The 26,753-nt window shown below is 36.7% G+C and overlaps 1 protein-coding gene across 3 annotated transcripts; it reads left to right on the top strand.

Annotated features, from left to right (window-relative positions):
- Positions 1-25,830, top strand: kita (KIT proto-oncogene, receptor tyrosine kinase a). 3 transcript variants are annotated; one of them, XM_084090272.1, is made up of 21 exons: positions 1-157; positions 4,162-4,422; positions 5,175-5,459; positions 6,240-6,379; positions 7,178-7,346; positions 7,658-7,844; positions 8,326-8,441; positions 8,940-9,054; positions 10,736-10,920; positions 14,315-14,421; positions 15,696-15,822; positions 16,304-16,408; positions 16,808-16,918; positions 17,002-17,140; positions 17,253-17,335; positions 17,969-18,099; positions 18,897-19,019; positions 20,594-20,705; positions 20,783-20,882; positions 21,625-21,730; positions 22,760-25,830. In XM_084090272.1, exons 1-21 carry the CDS (start codon positions 103-105, stop codon positions 22,931-22,933), a joined length of 2,931 nt encoding a protein of 976 aa, XP_083946398.1. In that variant the 5' UTR covers positions 1-102; the 3' UTR covers positions 22,934-25,830. The 3 variants fall into 3 exon arrangements, with proteins under 3 accessions (XP_083946398.1, XP_083946396.1, XP_083946397.1); XM_084090270.1 differs by having other exon boundaries at positions 4-157; positions 5,160-5,459; XM_084090271.1 differs by having other exon boundaries at positions 10-157; positions 5,172-5,459.
- The last annotated feature ends 923 nt before the right edge of the window (positions 25,831-26,753 follow it).

Genomic DNA, 26,753 nt, shown 5'->3' on the forward strand with positions numbered 1-26,753 from the left:
AAACAACGCTGGCCCTTTAAGACGGGAGTGATCGCTCGGCTGGCGACCGTTCCGCGGTATTATCGAGCTACCAACACACATGAGATAGATGGAATTATAACAATGGAATATCACTGCGTTCTGTTTACTGTTTTGTTGCAGTTAATCATCCAACCAGGTAGGATGAGTTTTATCATTTATTGTTCCTTTATGATCTCACATTGCTTTCCAAGTTTAGAGGAAAGATTCCAGAAAGTTGTTCATTGAAGACTAGGGATGTATATTGCACTTGCTGTAGATGTGAGGCAGCCTTGTTGAATTATTCTTTATGGCTATAACTCAAAATAAAACGGATATGCGATAATTCAGAGAATAATGTATGGACCTGTTGCTTTTTACTTTTAACTAATCTAGATGTAGGTTCTTTATAGAATCACAATTTTGGCTGTTATCACTAAACGACCCCATGTGTGCTCTCTTATTTTCCCTCATGATGAATATCACTGTCCATAAGGAGCTTTCGCACCTCGGTCCACCTTCTATCTGTGCAGAACTCCTCTCTCCAGTTGAAAACTGAACATTAAACATTCTAACGCACGAGAATTCCCACTGATAATCCCAGTGAATCATATCCTCTTCACTTGCCGTGTGGAGGCTCTACATACCATCAATTTAAGGGGTTACGGGATCATTGAAATAAGATACTGATCCGGAGCGCAGGTGAGAATGTAAAGTAAAGCCGATCCTCGCGCGCTGCTCTCAATTATTCATCTCTCAGGCTCGCGCGTGCCCGTCTTCGCGTCAAGTGTAGGAATACGATGCTTGTTTCAGGTAGCCTATAATTAGCGAGCGATGTGAAGGAAAGAGTGTTAACGCTGAACAAAATTGCACTTTGATATTATTAACTTTATATAGTTCAGATAGCATAACAGCTTGGTAAGAACGTGGGTGGCTTGACTCCGCTAAGCAAGCCCTAAGCCCCCCAAAAGGTTTATAAAAAAATGCGGTTCTTACAGAATATTAAACTTTATAGTCCACACGTTATAGCCTACATAGCCTATTTAATGCATAGCAACTTTTTCGTAACCAAAAAGCGGCAAACTTCATTTGAGGAGGTAGCCATAGCAACAGTGGCAGCTCGAGCACGTTAGGATCAGTAAAATTAAACAAGTCGTGTTTTTTAAAAAAATACTTGATTAGAGATTCACGTCACGCTTATGTTTAAGACGTCTTTATAATTGTGTCGCCAAACATCGCGCGCTCAATTTGAGCCCCAAGCTATTGCACTGATGTGACGGTAGGCTGAAAAGACTCTGGTTAATTTGTTGGAACAGGTAGGCTTCAGTTTTTAAAAGGTGCCTTAATATGGGTTTTCATTTGCAGTTAATTTGTATCTCATCCTATCAGCATGGACAGCTGTTACATAGGCTATAGCTAAATGATCGTCAATTCTAAAGCCAGAGAAGTTGTTTTGCATGCTGCAGCTTGACTTTTTCTTTGCCTGCGCATGCTGCACCTCATGGTCATATCAGATGGTCTTTTGTGGTGGTCAGATAAAAAAAGATGATTATCTGGACTGCATCTGTTAACTGACCATTGCGCATCACGTGTTTTCCTTGGAAAACTCGTGCTTGGAAAAGATGCCGCTTTTTGGGGACAGGGGCGTCGGACTGGGGGTAAAAAACCCGGTTATGTAAACCCAAGTCTTATTATGAAACATTTCAATTAATTAAAATGACCAGGTTTAAAGTGAGCGTGGACAATACTGAACACATGCGGTTAACTTTTGCTGTGGTTTTGGCATGAATCTGAAGATCAACTTTGTAACGCCAGAGGGCTTTCAGCGCTCAAGTGACTATGTTGCATCGGGTTCCAGTTCAAACAAATAGCGATACGGACTTTCACATAATAACAGCCATGAGAAACCCATTTACATGGAAATATCCATAGGCTAGTTAACAGTAGAGTGCTCTTATATAGGCATAGGCCTACTGTACACTGTTTGAAATATAGAAATTACGTCCAGAAGTCAGTATTCTGGTGGGTGTCTGAATGGAGATGGTCGTGCGAGTGCCCCTTGTGGCTGACGGTGGTAACGTAAGTTACGAAACTAGTACTTGTATCTAATACATTGGAAAATAAATTGGTGTAGGATTTACTTTGAAACAATTCGATTTTTAAATAGAACAACTAAAATTGTATTTTCTTGTAAAACATAGGCTACTCCAATAATCTTTTTTTTTACAGTGTACCATTTCTTAAAAATGCATAAAAATATATAGGCTATTTAATAATAAAAGTGTGAGCAGAGAACATGCACAGACCTTTATGGTCAACGCGATTTCACCAAGTACATCATGTTCCTGGATCAACATCTTTGCTGATCCTGGAACAACGTTCAAATCAACCAATCAGATTTGAGGGACAGTTTACAGCTTATGTGAAGTTTAGTTATACTTACAACCACAGGGTTAGGTGCTTCTACATCAGTATTATTCACCTATCATTTCCCTCTGATTTTAGTGATAATATATATAAGTGTGTCTGTATGTATGTGCTTATATTAAAATATATAAATAACAAATACTTAATAATAAAAATAATACAAATAAAGGGAGCAAGAGTAAGCAGTGAACAAACGGCAAAAGTGCAAGTAAACATCTGTTTGGCAGGTAAAGGATTGCATGGATACTCAAAGATTATGTAGTAATAATAATGTGTACTCTTGGTTCCTGGAAACTGGTTTCTGTAGTTTTGATGGATATAGGCAAATTATATATATATGTTATGCCAATATTCATGCCATTCACGATTGTCAGTGGTAATGTCTTCAAAATGTGTCCAAATAAGCAAATGTGACATATTTGCATCTCCTTCTTTCTTTCTTGTTTATAAGGGTTTCTTTCTTGTTTTTTTGTTTTTTTCTCTGATAACATGAGGAACAGGGGGTTGGGGGGTATGCAATGTTGCTTCCATAGTTGCTTCAGGCTAAAATGAGATAACATGATAAAAACGTGAACTGTGGTTTTGCCTGATGCGTAGCTTTCCCTGATGCAAACTGTCACTCTATGCCACGAAAACGGCATCTGCAAAGTCAGGTGCTTTTCCCGAGAAAAACCTAACAGAACAACTGTCAATGTTGACTTGTTTTCTCCAGTGAACACTGTCAACGTCAAAATGGCAAATAAGAATCACTGCTTGAAAGAAAAGCCTCAAACAATAACAAGACCAATTGGTCACGCACACACATAGAACCCAACCGTTTCTCTGGTAAATATTTAAACCATGCAAAGAGAGCTTTTATCTTGATTACGCCATTACGACACCATTATGAGTTGTTAAAAAAGAGGTGATGTAAAGGAACTGAATTTTCACTCAAAGCTAATGATGCTTGATAAAGATGATAGGGTGCAAGATTAATAATGTTTGGACCTGGATGTATATTCAAAATGGAACCCCATTCTATTTTCTACTGCGGCCTTTTTTCCCCAAATGTTTGCTTTTCTCCAATTATGTATTTTACTGTCATGCTACATTGATTATTTTCAAACCTTTACTTAAAACCTTACTTTTTTCCCCCTTTTCTTTGTATATTTTCACCATTCTCCCAGTCATACGGGGAGGGGAGGACAATGACTCTTTTGTTGGTTTAAAACACTAATCTGTTGCTTTGAAGCCTTGTAGCTGTATAAGGCAACACATCACTTTGAATGGAGAATGATGCTGTACCAACCAAGAATTAGCACAGTCATAAAAAAAATTCCCCTTGTAGACTTTTGTAGAATTGTCTAATGTCAAATTACCATTTCTAGAGAAATTAGAATGAGAGGAACTCAGAAGACATGCTTTTTTGGATTGTTAAGTTGTGAAACTGTCTATTTCACACCATTAACTGTCATTTATGCAACTTACTTGAGAGGTATTTGATTTGTATGTGTGTATAAATGTGTATGTGCTTGGTATATTCTGTTTATCAATGTTGCTGTTTTTTTTATTTTGCAAAATCAGTAGGCCTACCATAGTATACTGGAGAGTTAAATGCATTTGACAAAATACAATGAAGTCTGCAGAGCTTCATAACTTGTCATGTTAACTTTAGAAATAATCTATCCTCTTGCAAGTTTATTAAACTTCTTTATCTTCCAGCTGTGTGCGATGTTTCACATTCTTGTTTCCTCTCAGGCAGGTCCAGGCCCACGATCACCCCAGAAGGACCCCGGCTTACAGTACCACTGAACGGCGACTTCAGCTTGCGCTGCCAGAGCAACAGTTCAGTGCGCTGGATGCGAGAAGACCGTCCCATGCGGACCTTGAAGGAGGAACAAAGGCAGGGTCAACTAACAGTTCTTAAAGTGAGCAAAGCAGCCCCTCATCACATGGGCAAATATTCATGCCATGAGGAGACGTCTGGTGAAAAGAGCTCAATCTACGTGTATGTAAAAGGTAAGTCAGCCTTTTCCATTTGGGAGTATCTTAATTGGGTGTAGTAAATTTTCTGGGCTGAGTGACATGTCTGCAGGGCAGTATTTAAAGAATTAATGAGGAACCCTCCTTTAGGTGTGTGCCTTGTCTTGTTATACCTTCGTGTGAGTGCAGCTACTCACCTACTACTGTAGGAAACAGTATATGTGTGATTAGATACTGTATAGTAATATACATACTGTATAGGTAATGTGTCTGCAACGTTACATGTGTTTGCATGATCTTGTAGTACTTTCTAACACTTTTCGTGCTTCATCTTTGTCTTTCTCTCTCGCTCTCCCTCTCTTTCTATGAACACACACTCCAGCATCTCTCATCTTCCTGTGTGGTTCCATATTGTGCCAAAAACACACTTTAGGGGCCCTAAATACCTGCAATCAACTCTCTGTATTCACCTGTTACCTACATGGCCTTTAATATATATACATTTCATCTATGTCATGTGTTATTTCATGCATGTTCTTATAATCCCATATAATAGAATCTTCAAATTGATCCCTGGCAGTTTTGGAAGTGGACAGATTTACATGATTTTACAAATGTTAACACTGCAGATGTTGGTTATTTTTATTTGTTTATTAGGTATGATGGAGGGTAGTTTTCACTTTCACTCTATTTGTGACACTCTTTCTCTTTCTCTGAGCTGTAATGTCATGATCTAAGCCCCATTGGTTGTGTTTCATTGGTTTTTGATTTAGCATTCCTCTCAGCAGATCCTGAAAATCTCTTCAGGAGGAGCATCGTGTTTGACATTGTTGCGGGAGAAGGAGACACGGCCATGATCCCATGCTTGGCCACAGACCCGAATATGACGGAGTTGCACCTGGAGAAATGTGACGGACAGCCCCTTCCCAACAACCTGCGATATTCATCCAGCATTGAGACGGGCGTGGTGTTGGATGCTGTTAGGAAGGACTTTGAGGGATGTTACGTCTGCGTCGGGACTCTAGAAGGCGCCACGGTTAAATCCGGACAATATCAACTTAATGTCCGTCTTGGTGAGAAAAAATAAGAGGCATTTATAAATATAAGGGCTGTCAATTTAGAGGGCTGTCAATAATGAATAAAAAAAACCAATGCAAATGAATTCAAGCTTGAAGAATGGGCAGCAGAGAATGAGTACGGAACCATTCAAAGCAGATGGTATACGCACATTACCATTCAAAGTTTGGCATCAATAAGATTTTTTTAAAGACATTAATATTGTACTATTATTCAGCAAGGATGCATTAAATTAATCAGAAGTGAGAGTAAAGACATTTATAATGTTACAGAATATTATTTCTAATAAACTCAGTTAATTGAACTTTCTATTCATTAAAGAATCCTAACAAATGGATCCCAGTTTCCACAAACAATTTTCAACATTGATAATAATAAGAAATGTTTCTTGAGCAGCAAATCAGCATATTATAATGAGGATCATGTGACACTGAAGACACTGAAAGTTTTCAATTATAATAATATTTTATAATATTACTGTTTTTACTAAAATAAATAAATGCAGTCTTGGTGAGACCTCTTTCAAAAACATAAAAAAAATCTTACCAACCCCAAACTTTTGAATGGTAGTTTATAGACTGATTGATTAATTAATCACCATATCATATAATTAGTTTGATTAAAAATGTAATTGATTGCCAGTCCAAATACACTAACAAGTGGACACGGACAGACACCAGACACGTGCATGTCCATGTCACCCCACTATACTTGTTCTTCCTTTCCCACATATTCCTGCTGCTTAGATACAATGCATCATACTTCTTTGCTTTTAGTTCCAGGCGCGCCTCCTCAGATCACACTGGGTCAGCCTCAAAGAGTGCTGCTCACCCAGGGGGAAAAGCTCTCCCTATCCTGCTCCACCTCAAATGTCAACAGCGACATCACAATCAAGTGGAAGGCTCCGCACGGAGTGGTAAGACAAAAACGAACCGACTCTCACCTATTTACCTGAGCACACTGTGACACTCTTCATGACCATAACACACACATATATACAGTACATACTGCAGGCTTTATTATTGTAAACACATCAACCGCTTCAATCAATCAAGTAAAACCAATGTTTACGAAAAGCATACTTATAGAAAAGCATACAGTAGGTATGGGTGAACGTCCCAGTTAACCTACTTAATGTGCTATTGTGTTTGTAGACTGAGTGTGAGTGTTTGTTCTTGATATTACGCCCAGAGACAAATTGGACCTTAATTGGTTCAAGGTACACCTCAAAATTCTAAATGATCATGTTTACACAGCAGCAGAATACGACTGTCAGCAGAGTCGTGTGTCATTCAGAAGTGAATTGAAAATGACATTTAAATTCCAGTTTAAGTCTTGAATTTTTGAATTGAGGTAGCAAACAGGATGCAGAATTTCAAATGGAAGTAGAATTAAAACTAACTCAAATTTAACAGATATTTTTAAATATGAAAAACTTTTAATGTTGTTTAAAGCCTTGTTTAAAAGTTTTGAGAAAATTTGGAAGAGATGGATGGATGGACAGGTCCTCAGTCTTGCATTGAGACTAAACTGGCATCAGAGACTTATATTTGAGAGATGAATAACACGCTTTGTTTCATATAAAGATTATAAAAACAGCCACACCTACACATTTAGACAACCACAAGCACTTTTCCCAAGACAAGGTCTATGCCTCATCTCTCCAGAGTTGCCCAATCAGCTTCGTGTCTGTTTTCTTTCTGCATGTGCCAAGCAACCGTCAGTGCAGCTGACCTCGCGTCTCCTGACTGAGCCTGTTTCTCACGTGAGGAACGCCATCCTCAGCCTGGGGTCTGTGACGATGCAGGATGCAGGGAGTTACAACTGTGAGGCCATGAACGAAAAAGGGACCAGTGCAAAGCCGGTCTGGGTCGACATCTATGGTAGGTCTCTGTTGTTTCAAACACCATTTTCAGTTTTAAAAACTATGGGTGGCACTCTTTTTTAAGGTCTAACTACATATTTTAAGTACTGAGTAATAATAATTAACAACATGTGCTTACTATGTAATTAGAGTTAGCGTTTGAATTAGGTTATTTGCATGTAGTTATGCATGATTTACAGTTATTACTACAGTAAGTGCATAACAGTTGTAACAGGGACACTGACATAAATTGTTACCAAACAATCATGAGACTTTTTATTGAGACTGTTTCAAAGGATAAAATTATGTTTTATGTGTTTGTGTGTGTAGAAAAAGGCTTTATTAACCTAACAAGTGTGAATAACAGCACTAAGAGAGTGCGCGCTGGAGAAAGTCTGTCCCTGCGTGTGGTAATGGAAGCTTACCCGAAACCTCATACGTTTTCCTGGAGCTACAGAGGTGTAAAATTAACCAATACTACTGATCATGTCATTACCAGAGGGTCACATGGGAATAGGTATGATTTTGTAATGTTTTTTTTACTCCTAACATTTCTTGTTTTTCATATGTAGCATATTGGTACCATATCAGTTATCTGGACAATATTAGTTTTATATTATTATTGGAAATATTTGGCGATATTGTGCATTTAATTGTGCTGTGTTTTTAAATTTAGATCACCTTTGCCATCATGTAACTCAGTTATAATTCATTTTTAAAAACACTAATAATTTAAAAGCATCTCAATATCAATATTTTTTTTATACGGTGCATTATAATGTTGTGAAGCCTACATTCACTTGTGACATTTAAAGTGATTGTTTTTTTATTTATTTATAGGTTTATAGGTTATCAGCCATAACATGAAAATAATTATTGGCTCATCAGTATCGACCAGATTTTTAATACCAGTGCATCCCACATATTGTGCAAACTCCACATTTTATTCCATTAATTCAATGAACTGAAAGATATGTTTTTTTCTCTTTATTCAACAGTTACACCAGCGAGCTGAAACTAGTGCGTCTCAAGGTGTCAGAAAGCGGAGTTTACACATTTTCATGCTCAAACCGAGACACAACTGTTCATCAAACGTTCGAAGTCCATGTCATAAGTGAGTGAAAAAATTGAATGCAAATGGCAAATATTTGCACTTTTCACTTGCCAGAAAAGAGTATAGAACGTATGTGATTATGACTTTTTGTGTGTATTCTTGTTCAGTAATAATCAGTCATATTTCTTGGACATTGTGCTGGGTAAAATAACTTAATTGTCTAGGTAAGACCCTGGCTTAAAGCCCACTAACAATAGTAGAGGCCATGTAAAAACAGATATGAAAGGAATGGCCTTCAAGACTGCAAATAATACCTTTATTCATTATTTTTTATCATCAATCATTTTCTTTTCAATTAGAATTATTGATCACCCATTATAAACGGATATAATTTTTCGTCAAACAGGTCTCCCATTCAACCCACATTTTAAACAGTGAAATATTCTGGCATTTTAGGTCAATTTGTCTATATTTTAGAAAGTAATTGCAAATGAGACAAACATCAATCCCACGAACCAGAATTGTAAAACTGACCCTGAATTAATCTTTGACTGTTAGGTAAACCACAGATTGTGTCCTATGAGGGGCCGATTGATGGACAGGTGCGCTGTGCTGCAGAGGGATACCCCACTCCTCAGATCAAGTGGTATTACTGTGACCAACCCCATTCCAGGTACGTGGCTTTCTACATTTTTGTTTGTTTCGAATACACCCACAATTTTGCAAAAGTTCCTACAATGGGCTTCCAAAGTTGGTTTCCAAAATTAGCGGTACCTCCCTTGAGCAGTGTTAACATATTAGCTTCTCCAAGGGTACATTATGGGATAGCCACTTACTGTTAACTTGATGTTTGATGATTGGACAACAAAGCTTTAGCCTATTATTGATGGGGATAAGCAATTTGACTCTGTCATGATTGTGACTTCACAAAAGCGATTGGTTGCTATCAGTCATGTGACAACGCCTGACAACATGGGAACAAGCCACTCCCATGGGGCTGTTTATTCTTGGATAGTAACAGTGTTGACAGAACACCTTAGCACAGACTTAGTCACAAGCTTATCCAATCAATTCCTCATGGTGATCAAATGCGATCAGGATAAGATGACCTGCTTCAATTTGAGCATATAAACATGTAGTGCAATTTGTCTTTTGATCTTGTTTGTGTGATGCTTGCTTTATCTGTCACTGGTTTGGTGGTTTTCTCAGCAAACAGGCATTCCACTGTTGAGAAACATAATGAGAGGTTTCCACCATGCTAAATAAAGTAATTAACAATATATCACTCAACAAGAAAGAGATGAATAAGAAATTTAAACCAGTTGAGATTATTTGTTCTGCCTTTATATTAAAAGCTACCTTTGAACTCAAGCGGAGAGAGACAATAGAATTGTACAAAAATGAAGCAAATAAATCAAAGCACTTAACGGCATTGCATTCCACTGATGTTTTTTTTTTTTTTTTTAAAGAGCCCTCGAGGTCTGTCACTTCACAGCTTGTTATTTTGCATTCTTAAGCAAGAATCTATATCACACATATCTGTACAAATCCGCCATAGACCCTGAATGCAGCGAGAGATGCTTATCATTATCCTTAGAGCTTAAAAAGTTGTCTCTTGATATGCAATGGTGCTTAACATTTGATCTTAAGATCTACATGAAACGAAAATTGACCCCATATGCTCCTGGTGTTAGTGTGAACAATTCATGGGTGCATTTTTCAAAGAAAAATGTTAGGCTTCGGAATATTTCCTCGAAATATAAAATGGGTTGCAATGGGCAGTTAATTTGACTTTAAAGCAGGGTTATTATCGTTAAGGAAAACTTAAAAAAAATGAATTTAACTAAAATATAAATATTACATGAAAAATTTAAAACGTACTTAAAAAATTCTGCAACTACCTGAAATAAGTAGAATAAGTAAAATGACTAAACTAACTGGATATAAATAAAAACTAAAGAAATCCTAAAATAATATTCAAATATAAATAAAAACTAATACAAATGACAAATTTACTAAAACAAATGAACTGAAAATGAATACTTAAATATATAAATAAAATCTAATTCATAATGTTAATAAAAACTATAGTTGTATATAAATAATACTAAAAATAAAAATAATAAATAATAAAACGCTGCTTTAAAGGCTATGAAAAAAGTACTGAATAATATCTTGAATATTAGGGTTATGAGCTTTTTGTTTAGGACTGTGCATGAAAGACCTTTTTAGTAGTATTATTTTTCAGTAGTTCCTTTTATGCAGTGTTTCTGGGAAACAGTTCTACGAAGTAATTACATGTTCTTGAGAAGTGCAAGATCAGGAATTTACAACTGTGTTGCATGCTTCCTCAGGTGCTCTAATTTGCTGAATGCCACTCAGGAGGAGGAGGATGTTGTCACTGTCACCATGACAAGTCCTCCCTTTGGGAAAGGCGCAGTGGAGAGCCGTCTAAACATAACCAAGAACAATTATGCCACCCTTGAATGTGTGGCATCTGCCAATGGGGAAATCGTGTACACTCTTTTTTCCATCAGCGGTGAGCAAATAACTTCCCAAATCACACACACACATACACACCCCTTCAGACATTGACTGAAGACTCTTGTTTGTAATTACTAAGTCTCAGCCTCAGACGACTCCCACTACAGTCTGTTTGCTGACCCTCTGATCCATACTACTCACAAAACTGGAAAGCACTTTCATTATCTGCAGGATATAATCTGGTTGACTGATTTATGCAACTTCTGAGAGTTAGGGCACATTGAAGGTGTCTTTTTATTTACCTGAATATATCTGAGATTTGATTTTATGAATTCAGACACTGCTTCTTTGTTGCATATCACATAGGCCTACACGCATACTGTCCCAGTGTGGCCTGTATAGGTTTTGCTCATTTGTCACAGGTCTGGGTGTGTGTCTTTGCTTTGGTGTGCTAGTAGTAAATTATTCTGTTAATTTTGTTGACTTGTTTGTTTTTGGGTTGTCTTCCATCGTTGACTCTGAAGGTGTGTCTCAGTTCTCTCCCTAGTTAAGTAGTCATTGCACTGGCCAGGGAGTCAGTCTTTCCCACAGTCCCACAGTATATTTCTAATGTGCATGAAAAGAAAACAATCCTGCAAACTTTAAATATTATACATGAAGTAGTGTTGAGGCCCGCTCACACCAAGGACGATAACTATAAAGATAACAATAAAGAAATAGTTCTAAAAATCTTTTTCAAAATGAAAGAATAGCAGAGTTCACACCACAGCTGTAACGATAATTGCACAGAGAAATGAATCACTTTCAGAATGATTTTATCCAGCTGATGAATGATAAAAACATTGAGAGCCAATCAGAATCGCTCTGAAACGCGCTTAACATAAACAGAATGATATCGTCCGCTGGTGTGGACACTAATATAGTTATCGTTATAGTTATCGTTCTTGGTGTGAACTGGCCTTTAGAAGAAGATAAATGACCACAAAATGTTTTTTTTATTATTAATTTGCAGTGAGGTATGAATATTTATATTTTAATCATTTTGTGCTTTTATTTTATTTCATTTGTTTTAAATTATGCCCTTATGTACACTATTGTTCAAAAGTTTGGGGTAAGATTTTGATTATGCTCACCAAATCTGCATTTATTTGATCAAATAAAAAATATTAAAAACAGTAGCATTGTGAAATACTTTTACAATTTAAAATAACTGTTTTCTATTTTAATATATTTTTAGTATGTAATTCATTTATTCATGACAAAGATTAATTTTCCGCTTCATTTCTCCAGTCTTTCAGAAATCATTTGAATATGCTGATTTGGAGCTCAAGAAACATTTCTTATTTTTTTAGCAATGATGAAAACAGTTGTGCTGCTATATATATTCTTACCCAAAACCTTTGAATGTTATATGTACATGATCTGTTCTGCTCATTAAAAGGAAATACAGAATATAGTGCATATTTCATAATGGCATCTTACACCTACAATGAAGATGAAGAACCTTGACCTTCAGTCATCAGAGTCCCAATGTTTAGCCTTCATCTTATACTTATGCACATGATAGAAAACGAGGAAGTGGAATGAGACTCAGAGACCTCGACCCAGGTGCTTCTGGTTTCCCAGGAATGGTTAAACAACCAAACGAGAGGAAGCGCTCATCTCCTCACGTTCACTCCAGCTGTGCTTTATCTGCTGGCTGCATCTTTTTAAGGAAATCTAAACCAGCTGCCAACTCGCAGGTCACCACTCCTGCTCCAGCTCAACCTGTGTAGGCAGACTTTTTGGATAAGAGATATGCAGGCTATTATATAAACAGAGGTGCTGAGTTTTATCCCTAATCTTGTTTCTATTGCAAACCTAGCATCACCAACTGTTGTGGATTATCTCAAGGGTTTTGGGGGGTTACGTTTTGCATTTGTTGCAAAACACCACGTTTTTCCACCCCAGTTAGTGCTGGTATTATTTTTAAAGACAGAATAGTTAACAAAAGGTCATCCACATCCAGCGTAGTTTGTGTCTGGTACAATTTTTTATTTTTTTTATGATCCTTTCTTTGGTGAAAGTTGTTGACTACATTGCCTGTTTTTGCATTTTCTCAACTAAATTAGCTGGAAGGTTAAAAAACCTCTAGTTGAACGTTGACCTTTTTGTAGAGTCCATCAGGAGTTGGACTGGAGATTTTGAGTGCATGAATTGAGTCCAGCTGCCTCAGGATGTGAGAACTGGTTTAGACTCTCAAGGTTTAGGCTGCAGCAGATCCAGGAAAACCAGTGGGACAATGAGCCTTAGGCTAGACTGTTAAAACTGTTCAACCTCAGCTGAACGAGATGCAAAAAAAAAAAGTGTTTTGTTATGGTGTGTGTTGGTTTGCGGTAGGGCTTGATGGTATGCTTGGATGCAGTGGGATGATAGATGGATGGACGGGGAAGGATGGAGGGAGAGAGCGAGATAGAGAGAGGGAGCAGAAGAGGACTGTAAAAGCCAGTGGCAGGTTTACATGGGATTACTTACTGCAGAGTCTGCATTCTTTGACTTGAAATGGAGAGAAAGCTTCTTATAGCTTAAGAGCTTACTACACCGCTCAGAACAACGCAGAAAAACAATAACACAACACACATGAACACATACACACACATTGCAAAAAAACACACACACAGCTATAGTTTCAAAATGTGAAAGAAAATTGAGTCACAAAAATCTCCAGTAAAGAGCTTTACCTCAATTCATTAGTGAGTATTATTCACACCTCTTTAAAAGCACTTAGGACATAATTCCACTGTTTAGGTACTTATTCATTATTTCTGATGGGAATGTATTGTTATATAGGTATTCCAACAGTGTAAATAGCCTATTGTGGTTTTGTTTCAACGTCTGTACTTAGTGCAATAATCATTTTTTATTTCCATTAATCCTTTGGCTCAAGTCCCAAGACAAGCTGGGTTTTTTTTTTTTTTTGTGCTAACAAAATTGATCCTCAGGGATGAGCCATGTATATTGATTATCCGTCGGTGCCTGTAAGAGATTGCCTTCTTTACGCAAACACACTGTCTAGTGCAGTGATTCCCAACTGGTTCCAATCTGATTTGCAATCAAAATCACAATAAAAACATTCAAGTTATGTATAAAATAACAAAATTACACGTAATACATTTAAAAACATGATTACATTAATACTATATTACATTATTAATGTGATTAATATTAATTGAAATAATTTTAATGATAACACTAAATTTGATCCATTATGAGTTAAAAGTAGGGATGCACAATATATTGGCAACATATTGGTTATTATCAGTATTGCACAAGTATCTTTAATTGTTTCTAGTATGTTTATATCATATCAGCCAGAGTTTTAAATATTAGTGCATCCCTACACATTTGTGTTTTGCAGTTAATGGAGTACATATGTTTTTAATGGCCTCTGAATGCTTTAATCTTCACAGAGAACACTGTTCCTCATGAACTCTTCACACCGTTGCTCATCGGTTTTGTTGCCGCAGCCGTTATCCTTGTTCTCATCCTGATTGTGCTGTCCTACAAATACATGCAGGTAAAGTGTTATTCATTACATATAGCTTGTCTTCCAACACATGAAGTTCATGCATGCTGACTCACTGAGGTGTTTTACTTCTCACCCTATTATAGTAATAAATATTGTAACCTATTGTTATTCTATCTTTAGCGTAACTTGTTTATATTTATTTAATATTAAAGGACAACTCCAGTGAAAAATGAACCTAGGGGTAATTAACACATGGTTACCGAGTCGATCGTTCCCTGGGATGCGTTTTCATGAAAATAGAATGTAAAGAGTTTTATCTTTAAAAACAGATTAGCTCATAACACTAGTATATGGGGCACAGAGTAAGTAAAAGTAAATCGCTAGTTAATACCACTAACAAGGCTCAAAATAGCCTCATTACGTGTTTACAGACAGGATCCATCTTGGAAAACAGTCTCAACTAATCGAGTCACGAACGCCGTGCTACGTTAGATTTCACAAACGTAATTCCTATCAACAAGCTCACTTAGCACAGCGTTCGTGACTCGATTAGTTGAGACTGTTTTCCAAGATGGATCCTGTCTGTAAACGCGTAATGTACTGTCTTTATAAAGTATCTTCTTATTAAACTGTCTGTACACTAACAAAGTTCTCAATGCTTCGGTTTGCATGTAGGGACCCTCATTATGCTACCGTGTTAGTGTGAGGCTATTTTGAGCCTTGTTAGTGGTATTAACTAGCGATTTACTTTTACTTACTCTGTGCCCCATATACTAGTGTTATGAGCTAATCTGTTTTTAAAGATAAAACTCTTTACATTCGATTTTCATGAAAACGCATCCCAGGGAACGATCGACTCGGTAACCATGTGTTAATTACCCCAGGTTCATTTTTCACTGGAGTTGTCCTTTAAGCTTGATCCTCAAATTCAATGCAATTTACCTGTCACACCTGGCAGCCCTCTCGCACTTCAGGGAAACTCTGAAACAATAAACACTCATGTAAAAAAAATATTTACTTAGCATGTCATAAGACCTGATGCTTTCACACTGTTGCATAGGGGAGCTATTGGCGTATACACACACACACACACACACACCAAATTACTGTCCAAATTTGGGTTTGAATAATTTATGTGCATTTACAGTAAACTTTTATTAGTGGACTCTGTTTACTTTTGTCTATCAGAGCACCTCATTACACTTGCAGTAACTAGATCTAAAAGGTTGTTTATGCTTGTCTGAAAACGTCGCTCATTACTTATTCCTTCCCCCATCCCTCTTTCTTTCTCTCTCTCCCTCTCTCATTTCTGTCTCCAACAGAAACCTAAATACCAAATACAGTGGAAAGTCATAGAAGGTATTCATGGAAATAGCTACGTGTACATTGACCCTACCCAGCTTCCATACGACCACCAGTGGGAGTTTCCCAGAGATAAGCTGCGTTTTGGTGAGTGAAGTTCCTGAATCGGTCTGCTTTGACTTGTTGGGCCTCGTAAATCATATTCCAAATAATCTTTCTAATATGGAAAATTTCTTTTGTTTATACGTTATGATTGGAAATGTTTACAAGGTTAAATGCACCAAAAAACATAAAATCCTTTTGAATTTTACAAAACTTGCTGCTTTTCATTGACTGTTCCATGGTTTATTGACACTGATAGCTAGCCTTGTGATCATATCTTCCCCATGAAGCATATATAGCTGTATCCGTCAACAAACAGGATCCAACAGGATCTAGCATATCACGCTTCCCCACAAGCCACACCTCCTTGATTCAAAAACAAGTTAATGTTCCAGCTGAAAACTGGCTTTGGACCAGTTTCCAGGCTGATCCATTGATTGTAAACAACTTTATCAGGAAAATGTGAAATTGATCTGTTCACGCTGTATCAATTTTCTGAATCAGTTTTGCTTTCCTGCATCCCCAGGAAAAACTCTAGGATCTGGAGCTTTTGGAAAGGTGGTGGAGGCCACTGCTTATGGGATGTCCAAAGCAGACACTGTGATGACTGTAGCTGTGAAGATGCTCAAACGTGAGTGAAAAGCAACAGAGACCATGTTCATAATCTTGAAATACGAGTAGCACAATAACACCAAGGCGTTTAACCAGCATGTTTATTTAAGCAAATAAGGCAGTGTGTAATGACACACCAGAAAGTACACAAACATGCATGATTTGAAGAAAGGAGGTTAAACATTTCCAGTAACCCACAATTTTTGGTTCCTTGAACATTCTGTGAATAATGTTGATTTATGGTTTTAAACAATAAAACATAAAAATAATGTTCTTAGAACAATAACCAAAAGGGAACCATACACTAACATTAGGGGAACATTCTCTCTGTGTATTTTTATGTATTACTTTAAAGAAATTCTGATTTTTGTTGTTGTTTTATTAATGCTTTTATTTGTCTTGGTCTTTTTTCCCGCAGCAAGTGCCCATGCCACTGAGAAAGAGGCTTTGATGTCTGAGCTAAAGGTGCTTAGTTATCTTGGCAACCATATTAACATTGTCAACCTGCTAGGGGCCTGCACTATAGGAGGTGAGAGGCTAAGGCTAGATATTATTTTTCCAGGTTTGTGTGTATAGTGTTGTTCTTCATTACTGAACTGGTCTGTTGCACAGGTCCAACGCTAGTTATAACGGAGTACTGCTGTTTTGGTGACCTGTTGAACTTCCTGCGCAAAAGGAGAGAATCCTTCTACTTCTCTACACTGGGAGAAGACTCTTACTATAGAAACATCATGCTGCAGCCAGAACCAAAGTAAGTATGATCAATGCAACTGGTAGTTAGTTAGGAAAGTCATGATCAATGCAACTGTGAAAGTGTGAACTGCTTTTGGGTACACTAAAAAAGAGTTAATGTTTGATCACAGTGAAAGCAGGAATGGATACATGACCATGAAGCCCTCTGTATTGGGAATTCTGTCCTCAGAAAACAGAAGATCACTTAATAAAGGTTGGATCGATGTCTTGTGTCTTGTCATATCTTTTCTTTCCTGTTTTCTTGTCATCTCTTTTCATGTCATCTAATCTCTTCTTGTCTCATTTCATCTTGTCCTATGTCTTCTCTTCTCTTGTCATTCCTCCTGTTTTTTCTCTCTGGTCTCATGACTCTCATATTGTCTTGTCCCTTATGTCTCATCTATTCTCCTTCCTTTCTCTTTTCTTGTCTGTTATCTTCTTTTCTTGTCTTTTTCTGATCTGTTCTTTTATCTTATCTCATCTCTCCTCATCCCCTTTTCCAGTCTTCTCTACTTTTCTCGTCTCATCTCACCTTCTGTCTCTCTTCTTATGTCTTCTCTTTTCTTATCTTCTTCGTCTCTTGGTCTTGTGCCTTGTGATCTCATTTCATCTCTTCTTGTCTCACCTCCTCTTGTCTCGTGCCTTCTCTTCTTGCCCTGTCTCCTCCCATGACATCTCATCTCTTTTGTTGTCTCACTTCATCTTGTTTTGTCTTGTGCCTTGTCTTCTATTCTTGTCTGTTCTCGTCTCGTCTCACCTTGTACCTCTTTTCTCGTCTCAGCTATTTGTGTCTCATCTTATCTTGTCCCTTCTTGTCTATTCTTAACAGAATTTGTCACCCCTTTAGGTGATTCATACAGCGATACGGATGCCGTCAGTGAGATTCTGCAGGAAGATGGCTTGACTCTGGACACTGAGGATCTTCTTAGCTTCTCCTACCAAGTAGCCAAAGGCATGGATTTTCTGGCATCCAAGAACGTAAGTGTTTTGGGGTTTTTTTTGGTCTTTTTTTTGCATTCGTTCTTTCTGACGGATGTTGTGTTTTATATTCCGAGTGTTTGCAGTAATCCCATACTGCAGATCTCTCTTTTCCTCTACAATGCCATTGGCTCACATTCCATTACCTCTGCCCAGTCCTAGATCGGGTTACACAAAGTCATGCACAAATGCACACAAGTTGTCAAGCACATGCACACACTCATTCACAGAGGGTCATGCCGAGAAATATCACATTTCCCCACCTGGTCAATAGGTCCAGTATTCAATTTAGTGTAAGGAAACTAAATTAGTCCCGCTGTTAAGTGGGCATGTGAGTTTTCTGTCAGTGAATTCATTTCAGCACCTCAGCGCTAACTTAGAATATGGTATTTTCAACACTTTTTTGCTAATGAGGTTTTGAATATTGACACTGTTATTGTAAATATGTGACTGTCCTGACATATGAAAGCAATATTAAGCAAAACCTTTACAAGGGAAGCCAGTCCACTTGGTGGTTATTTTGTTAGTGCCTCCAGGACACTAAATTCTATGCAGCTAACAGGCATTAGTTGTATCGTAACCACAGTTGTATCGTAAATTTAGCTTCTTTTGCTCAAATCAGGATAAAAAACAAGACATCCATTAATACGGCCAGTTTCTCCCATTCATTTTTCCACAGTATAAGTGGTCTGTCTCCATCCCTTGTACTGTCTCTGCTTTAATACATAATATATTAAGTGTGTATGATGGCTACTATTATTTCTTGATGTGTGTTTATTGTATGTGTGTTTGTGCAGTGTATTCACAGAGACCTGGCAGCCAGAAACATTCTCCTCACCCAAGGCCGAGTGGCCAAGATCTGTGACTTTGGACTAGCCCGAGACATCACTACTGACTCAAACTATGTTGTTAAGGGCAATGTAAGTATAAACTGTCATTACATGTGACATATAAACAACTTTAACTTTAACCTTAACTTTATTTTATTTGTAGATTTTCCCACTAGGTTTTGCATGTCACACTGTATACTAATTATCAGATTAAGTGAATAGTCAAGCACAGATAATAGTTTTCTTACGTGATGCTTGACATTTAGGAACCAGAGCTTTACACATAATCATGAAAAGCTGTGGAAAAAAGAATGTGTAATCCATAAATAAGACACTTCCTTACAGTTGGATGCTTTTACTTTGATGCACTGCTAATGGCTGTCATCCAACATTGTCAAACCCTCTTCTAAAGTCTATTCTGTGGGTGTTGGATGTCCAAAGAGCTTACTGCGAAGAAATCCCTGCTAAAGCAAAATGACAATGTTCAGTTTAAAATAGAAGAGCTTTTATTCATGTTGAGACATGTACTAGGCGTGAATTACAATGGCAAGAGATTGATGCCGGGAACGGGGTAATTTCTGCAATTTTAAGACAGTTGATTTCAGGGCTGCCAACTTTTGAGTTTAGCTTGGAGTGAGATTTTTTGTGTAGATGTAAAAACAAATATTGCATCACAATAAGTGTAACTGTGATTGTCAAAACATTTGGTAACTAAATAGAATTTTATGAAGTTTAGTGACAACATGTACAAATGTTTACATTGTACAATGACTGGTAGGATACAATTTTTATTAATGCTTGACAAAAATTTCAAGATTTCAATTCCATTCTTGTAATTTGATTCCGATTTTGATTCAATATTGACTCATTTGGATACATGTTTATTTAAAAATTTATTTCAAAAAAAAATCTCACCTAATGCTGTAAACAGAGGTCCCAATCTGCTGGTATTATTAAAGGTTAAAAATAACTATAATGCAGTTTTTGTTATAATAACAATTATTTAATGACATAAGTAAAAATAGAATAAATATGTAATATAGTGCTTAGCAAAATCTCCTCTCTAGCTATTTTTTCTATTCAGTTAACATGATATGGTCATTAAATGGCTTTCCTGAGGTAAATGTAACGTTATGTGACATAATTGTTCTCCTGCTGTTATATAGACCTCTTTCCGTGGTTGAAAAACACTAATTGGTCGATATTATGTATACTTTCGGTAAGTTGTACTGCATCTTTAAATAAAAAAGTAACAGATGATCGGTTCACGTGCACTTGAACTGAGGCGCTCAGCGATCTGTCACGTCACATTTACAAGTACCTCTTTCCTCCGCAATTTTTCTGTGCGTGAGAAAATGGATGTGTGGCGTGAGAGCGTGTGAAAAGTGTCAATTGCGTGAGTCTCACGCTCAATGCGTGAGAGTTGGCAGCCCTGTGATTTAGTTTCCAGAATTTGCATAAAGCAGAACGCTAATGTTGCTATAATATTCTACTACATCCATTTGCATTCATGGTCTAAAAGAAGCCCAAAGCAGCAAAGTAAATTGTTTCAGTGGTAGTCACAGACTGAATCCTTCAAGTAATGTGTGTTGTACTGCATGCCTCCTTGCTCTACCTATGTTGTTAAGAAAGTAATGTATTTAATGAGGAAATTCTCTGCACAGGCCCGTCTTCCAGTGAAGTGGATGTCCCCCGAGAGCATCTTTGAGTGTGTGTACACCTTTGAGAGTGATGTTTGGTCTTATGGTATCCTGCTGTGGGAGATCTTCTCCCTCGGTAAGTTAAACTTATCTCATAATTATTTTGACTTGGCATGATATACTGCTTTTAATCCAAATATTGTGCGTCTTTAGGGAGTAGTCCTTACCCGGGCATGCCTGTGGACTCTAAATTCTATAAGATGATCAAGGAAGGATACCGAATGGAGTCACCAGAGTTTTCCCCAAGTGAAATGTAAGACTGAGCTTTAATTAGTTCAAATATATTTCTGCAGTTAAAAACATATGATATTGGCAACATTTTCACACTAAAACAATGTTCCAGGTTATTTTCGTAAATGAAAATTGAAACTAAGACATCGAAAACTGAAATAAAATAGAAATTTCAACTTAAATGAAAAACTAAAATGAAACTAACAACAGTTACTGAAAACTAACTGAAATAAAATAATAATTAGCAAAAATAAATAATTGTTTTTGTAATTAATAAGCTCTCATCCTGTACCGGAAAATCGCGTAAATCACTAAAATAATAATCATAAAAATATTTTTGTTTTTTTCTTATACACCACGTTTAACAAGATTTCATTTATAATATGAAAATGAATAATTTTTACTTTTTAATTTTTGCACTTGTTTAGTTCTTTGTTCTCAAGCAATTATTTTATTTTTATTATTAAGAGGTTTGCACAAGCGTTAACTGTAAACTGCAAACATTAAACTTTGCTGAACTTAAATGTCTTTAACTGGAAGTGTTCTGTTTACTCTGCTAAAATATAATTACTAAAACTAAAACTGAAACTAAATATATAAAAACTAAACTAAAACTAAAAACCATTAATGAAACTAATTTAAACTAGACTGAAATTGATAGGAAATTTAAAAATAATATTAAAATAAAAACTAATTTAAAAAAGCAAAACTATAATAACCTTGCAATGTTCCCAATAAAACCAGTGCTGCTTGTGTTGTTTCAGGTACGAGATCATGCACTCATGCTGGGATGCCGACCCCTTCAAGAGACCCTCATTTAGCAAGATAGTGGAGAAAATCGAACAGCAAATCTCAGACAGCACCAAACATGTATGTCTTTCTTATTTTTTTCCTTTTTAGAACACAAAACATTGTAAAAGTGTAACTGAGGGGTTACACATGCATGGCATGGATCAATGACATGAAGCTAGTTTTTTGTTTTTTTTTAATCTATTAATTTTTGAAAAAGTATATTGAAAATGCAGTTTATACAATGATTTGAAACATGATAAACATTTTTTTAATTCCTGAATTAAAATTTGTCTTTTGGAGGGTGGAGCATAAAGTCGAAAAAGAAAGAGATACAATATTATATATGATATACTGACTGACGGAGCACATGCTATTGTTTAATTCGGACCGAATGCAATGATCGAACGAACATTTTATGGTCCTACGCCTTCCACAGATGATATATATTTCAAAAAATACATTTAGACCTCTTAACATAGTGATTGCTATCAGGATATGAGGAGACTTTCAACCAGCATAAACCAAAAAATATTTCTGTAGAGAATCACCTATTGCACCTTTAATTAATAAATCATGATATCTGTATACTTCTTAATAAAGAAGTGTGAAGTCCGCACACTGAAAATTGCTGCTCCAAAAGAGTTTATTTAAGCTAAGCAACGTTTCGACCCTCAGGTCTTCCATCAGGCCTGATGAAGACCTGAGGGTCGAAACGTTGCTTAGCTTAAATAAACTCTTTTGGAGCAGCAATTTTCAGTGTGCGGACTTAACACTTCTTTATTTTGTCTATATTATTTAGTTGTCCTGCACCTGCGCCCAATCTGGGTGTTTGGGATGTGCACACCATTTTTGTATTTTTTGATTCATCTGTATACTTCTTACCTTGAAAATATATTTAAAAGCCGTTTTGAAAATTAGTTGCATGTATTCATGGTGTAAAGAAAATGTTCCTATTTGTTTTCTCACTTTATACCACATAACATTTTCATTTCTACAAAAAAACAGATGTGAATACAAATAGTACATTTCTCAGAACTTGATAGTAGATTTTTTTTTAAAATGTCCTTTTCTTTGTGGTGGACACCACATCTCCTTTCTCTTCTTCAGATTTATTTAAACTTCAGCTCCAGGTTGCCTGTTGCTCCGGGGCCCCGTGAGGAATCCAGTTCTCCTGTCCAGCGGCTAAACTCAGTAGGCAGTCAGAGTACCGCCACTCAGCCCCTGCTGTCCAACAATGATGTCTTCTTGGAAGGGACAGGTCCACATCACCCTCCAGTGTGAAGATCTGATTCCCAGCAAAAAGCAGGCATTCCAAATAGATGCCATTCACCTACTGAGACCCTTCGCCTTAGCTAAGCGTCATTGTAGCTGTCTGACATGCATGAGGACTTTGGTGGAAAACACTGATCAAAAATCTCTTTTAGGGTCCAAGAGCAGTCGTATTCTTTCCATTCACCTTTCTCGCAGATTGTGTATATAAGCCCCCCTGCCAGAAAGGACAGTGATGGTGTGCTTTCCTTTTACATTTCATATATTCATTTCTTTGGAATTGTGGGACATCAAACTTTTGAGACAGCTAATAATCCATGCTGGTATCATCCCATGGTACTATATCTTCAATGTGAGTCTGCAGGAGGACTGAACTTTTTTTTCTTCTTCTTTTTTTAGAATCCCTTTTATTTATTATATGGGATATATAAACACAATAATGCTTATTTTGCTAATTGTCAAGTCTTTACAAGTGACAGAAGTCAAACAGGCTGTTTCAAGTCAGAGACTAGTAAAATCATGATGGATCACTATGAAACAATTGGAAATTAGACTTTCCCAAACCATCTCTGAAGTCTTGGCATTCAATTTGATGTGATCATTTAGCCGAAAATGCATTATAACGCACCTTTAAGATATTGTAACACTCATGTGTTGAATATGTCAGACTGTCAGTAGTAAAAGAGCCTGGCGTGAGAGTAAATCCCACTTATTTTACTATCAACTATTTCGCAGGTCTTTCCAATAAATTAATAAATTCAAATATCAAACACAAAAGGCTACACTATTTGGAAATGATATGAATAAGCAGCAATAACTCTGTAACTTTGACAGCATGATCATGTTGCTGCACAAGCCAAAAACAAGCTACTTGATGCATGTTGCATTTGGAATAGTATTTTGTCATTTGGCAGCTGAATCTGTAAGACATTTTATGTTTAAATAGACCAAATTAAGGTACATTTCAGTTTGCTGTCAGGAAAGGTGCTGAGACATGAAGAGGCAATTCATCAAAGTTCATTGTTTACTTTAAACACTCAGCGATATTTTGATTCCACAGCAGTATTATATCATTGACTTGTGTGGTCTTTTCCTTTTCCAAGAAATGTAATTTGGGACAGCAAAATGATCCAGTCAAGCAGTAATTCAAGCTTGACGTATCAAACTTTTAGACAGTGTTTCTTTTAGGGATCACTTTAAACAGCGTCTTCCACTTCTCCTGTGTGTTTTAAGGAAGATATTTGGTAAATAAAATACTTATTTCATTTGTATGGCACAGACATAGCTTGTTTCAACAAAACTGAAAATGCTTCTTTGAGTAGTTTTATGTATGATGTGGTTCCAGAATGGTGGACTGTGAAGATCAGTAGCTTCTGTAGCATTGGTTCTGTTCTTTATTCCAGAAAAAAAATGGGAGTGATTCCACATTTTATCTTTCATGAAACTGGAAGAGTAGTGCTCTTTTGTATATTTGTAATGGTTTTGCTCAGTTTCTGTGTTGCGTCTAATTTTGTGCATAAAAAGCAAGGTGGGGGTCTGGTAGTTTCAAGGAGAGACCGCTCTGAGATGGCACCGTCGCTCTGCTTTCTTGTGTTTGTGGAAATCGCTGGTTATCATTTCCTACAGACTTGACTCAGTTACTCTTACTTCTACTTACCACACCAACTGTTGTGCCTGAAATGTTTTCTCTGCTCTTTAGCCACTGAGAATCGTGCTGTTGAAGGTTGAGCCAATAGAAAGCTGCTGCTGCTGTGTAGAAATGGGTGCCAATGGCTTCTTGATCTCTGTAGAATTAGCCAATGAAGGATCTGCCAATAGACGGGTGGCTTTCAGACCTAGGGCAAAAAGAGTGGCTTTCTGTTACTTAGATGAGCCAATAGGATTCTCATTCCACTGCCAAAAGGAAAAAGGGCAGAGTATTCGTCCGAATATGAGCTACGTACTGAATGATTCAGGCGACACCAACCGCAGTACTCATAGCTGTGCAAACATCAGTAGTCTGGGCACTCAGTCAGTAGCTCGCTTTCCAGGTCTCCCTCTGTTCTTTGTGTCCAGCTGCTTCCTCCGGCGGATGTCTCACTTCCACAAAGACTCAGCCGGGGAGATCCAACTCAGCCCGTATCCCATCTCCACCGCTCCTTTTCGCCACACTGGGACATTGTTCCTGTTGTGCTGGCTTTTGCTTGCATTTGCGCTAATGAGTTTTGCGCGTCTGTGTGAGCGTGTATGAATGTGTAAATGCAGGTCATTTGCTGTTAAAATACCAGAGCACTGATGGGTTCCTCCAATAGAACGACTGTAGTTAATGAACTTCAGATTGTCTGAATTATAGAGTTGAAGCAATCGATGTTCAGCCTGGTACATACATACCATCACTGTTTGCTCTTTTCTTGTATGTAAATAATATATATATATGTAAATCAAAATGTTGCTTCTTGTTTTGTTATCACGGTACGTTCTCTCATGTGCTGCATATATTTTTGTATGTTACAGTTTGTCACTTCCATGTAATTATCATCTTCTGTCATTATTTTGCCTCTTGATTCATTTATTCATAAGTGCAGTTTTCAGACACAAACCAGGTACAGTTGGTTATATATTTAATCCATTTATATTATATTCAGCGTTGCTTGTTGTTTCAGTATTTTCAGTGTTTGCATTATTGATGAAAGGAGGAACACGTGAAAATAAACACAGATGGTCCAGGAATCCCATTTGTGACCGCATATAGTCACTACAGTTCTCATATGCATTTTGAAATGATTGAAAGGTGTTTTGCCCCAGAAAAGATTGTTTAATGTATTTTATTGTATATTTATTTTACAGTTTTTATTTTGAAGACAAATGTGCAAATCCTGTGTGTTAGCTCTTGTTACTTCAGTATGTAAATAAATAAATAACTGAAACTATGAATCTTGCCGTTATTAAGATTATTAGCTTCAAGGTTTTTTTGCCATCATGGAACAATATTATTGGTGTTCTTTAAAAAAATAAAAACATAAATAAATTTTAAAAACACTGTGAGACATTACTTTGAAAACTAAATGTTTGGAATGGGAAAAAAATAAATAATAATTACAGTTGAAAATAGACTACATGTGTTTTCGAAAGATTTTCAAGGGGGTCCATTGAAAAGTAAAAAGAAGTACAAAAAATATATACGTAAAAAAACAAATGTCCTATTTGAAATGTTATTGTTTTATTCTGAATAATTAATAATTTTTTATAATACATTTTTTAATTGACAGCCATAATTTTATGTATTAATGTCTCTTCAGTGTTTAACTAATGATGAGTGTGTATATATATATATATATATTTATTTATTTATTTTCAACAGTATAAATGGGTCTTCTTTATACATGAAAATATACGGTATTTGCCTGCCTTATAAATGCAGAAAAAAAAAGTAAAAAAAAAAGAATTATTTAACAGTATGTCCCATTTTAATATATTCTTGAAATAAACGCTATCAAACTGTGTCTAATACAGTCTTCAACCAAATGATTTTGGGCCATATTGTCAGCCATCTGGGGGAGCATGCAGTATAGTTTCTGCAGATTGCGGCAAATGCAACTGTCAGAAGAAATTATGTCTCGTATATGATTATGCCCAATGAGCTGTAAAATATGTTAAAACCATGTTGCCTGAGACAGGGACTGTGATTTTGGCTTTGATGTAGATCTGGACATCTGTTTCTAATGGGCCACAGACATAAACCCATGTCACGAGTTTTGTTTAAATCGTTAGTAGTTAGAATAGTTCAAATGTTTATTTGAAGCCCTTAACAGCTGGTTGAAGTGCTTTGTTTATATTTTGGAAGATCTTAGCT

The sequence above is a fragment of the Abramis brama genome, assembly GCF_963993115.1.
Source record: "Abramis brama genome assembly, chromosome: 18".
In the NCBI taxonomy this organism is placed as follows: domain Eukaryota; kingdom Metazoa; phylum Chordata; class Actinopteri; order Cypriniformes; family Leuciscidae; genus Abramis; species Abramis brama.

Bases quoted from the DNA above. Each gene is read 5' to 3' on its own strand.
- kita (XM_084090270.1), top strand. From the start codon at position 103: ATGGAATATCACTGCGTTCTGTTTACTGTTTTGTTGCAGTTAATCATC. The intron at 16,919-17,001 runs GTGAGAGGCTAA...TCTGTTGCACAG, and splicing joins AGGGGCCTGCACTATAGGAG to GTCCAACGCTAGTTATAACG. The intron at 19,020-20,593 runs GTAAGTATAAAC...TTCTCTGCACAG, and splicing joins ACTATGTTGTTAAGGGCAAT to GCCCGTCTTCCAGTGAAGTG.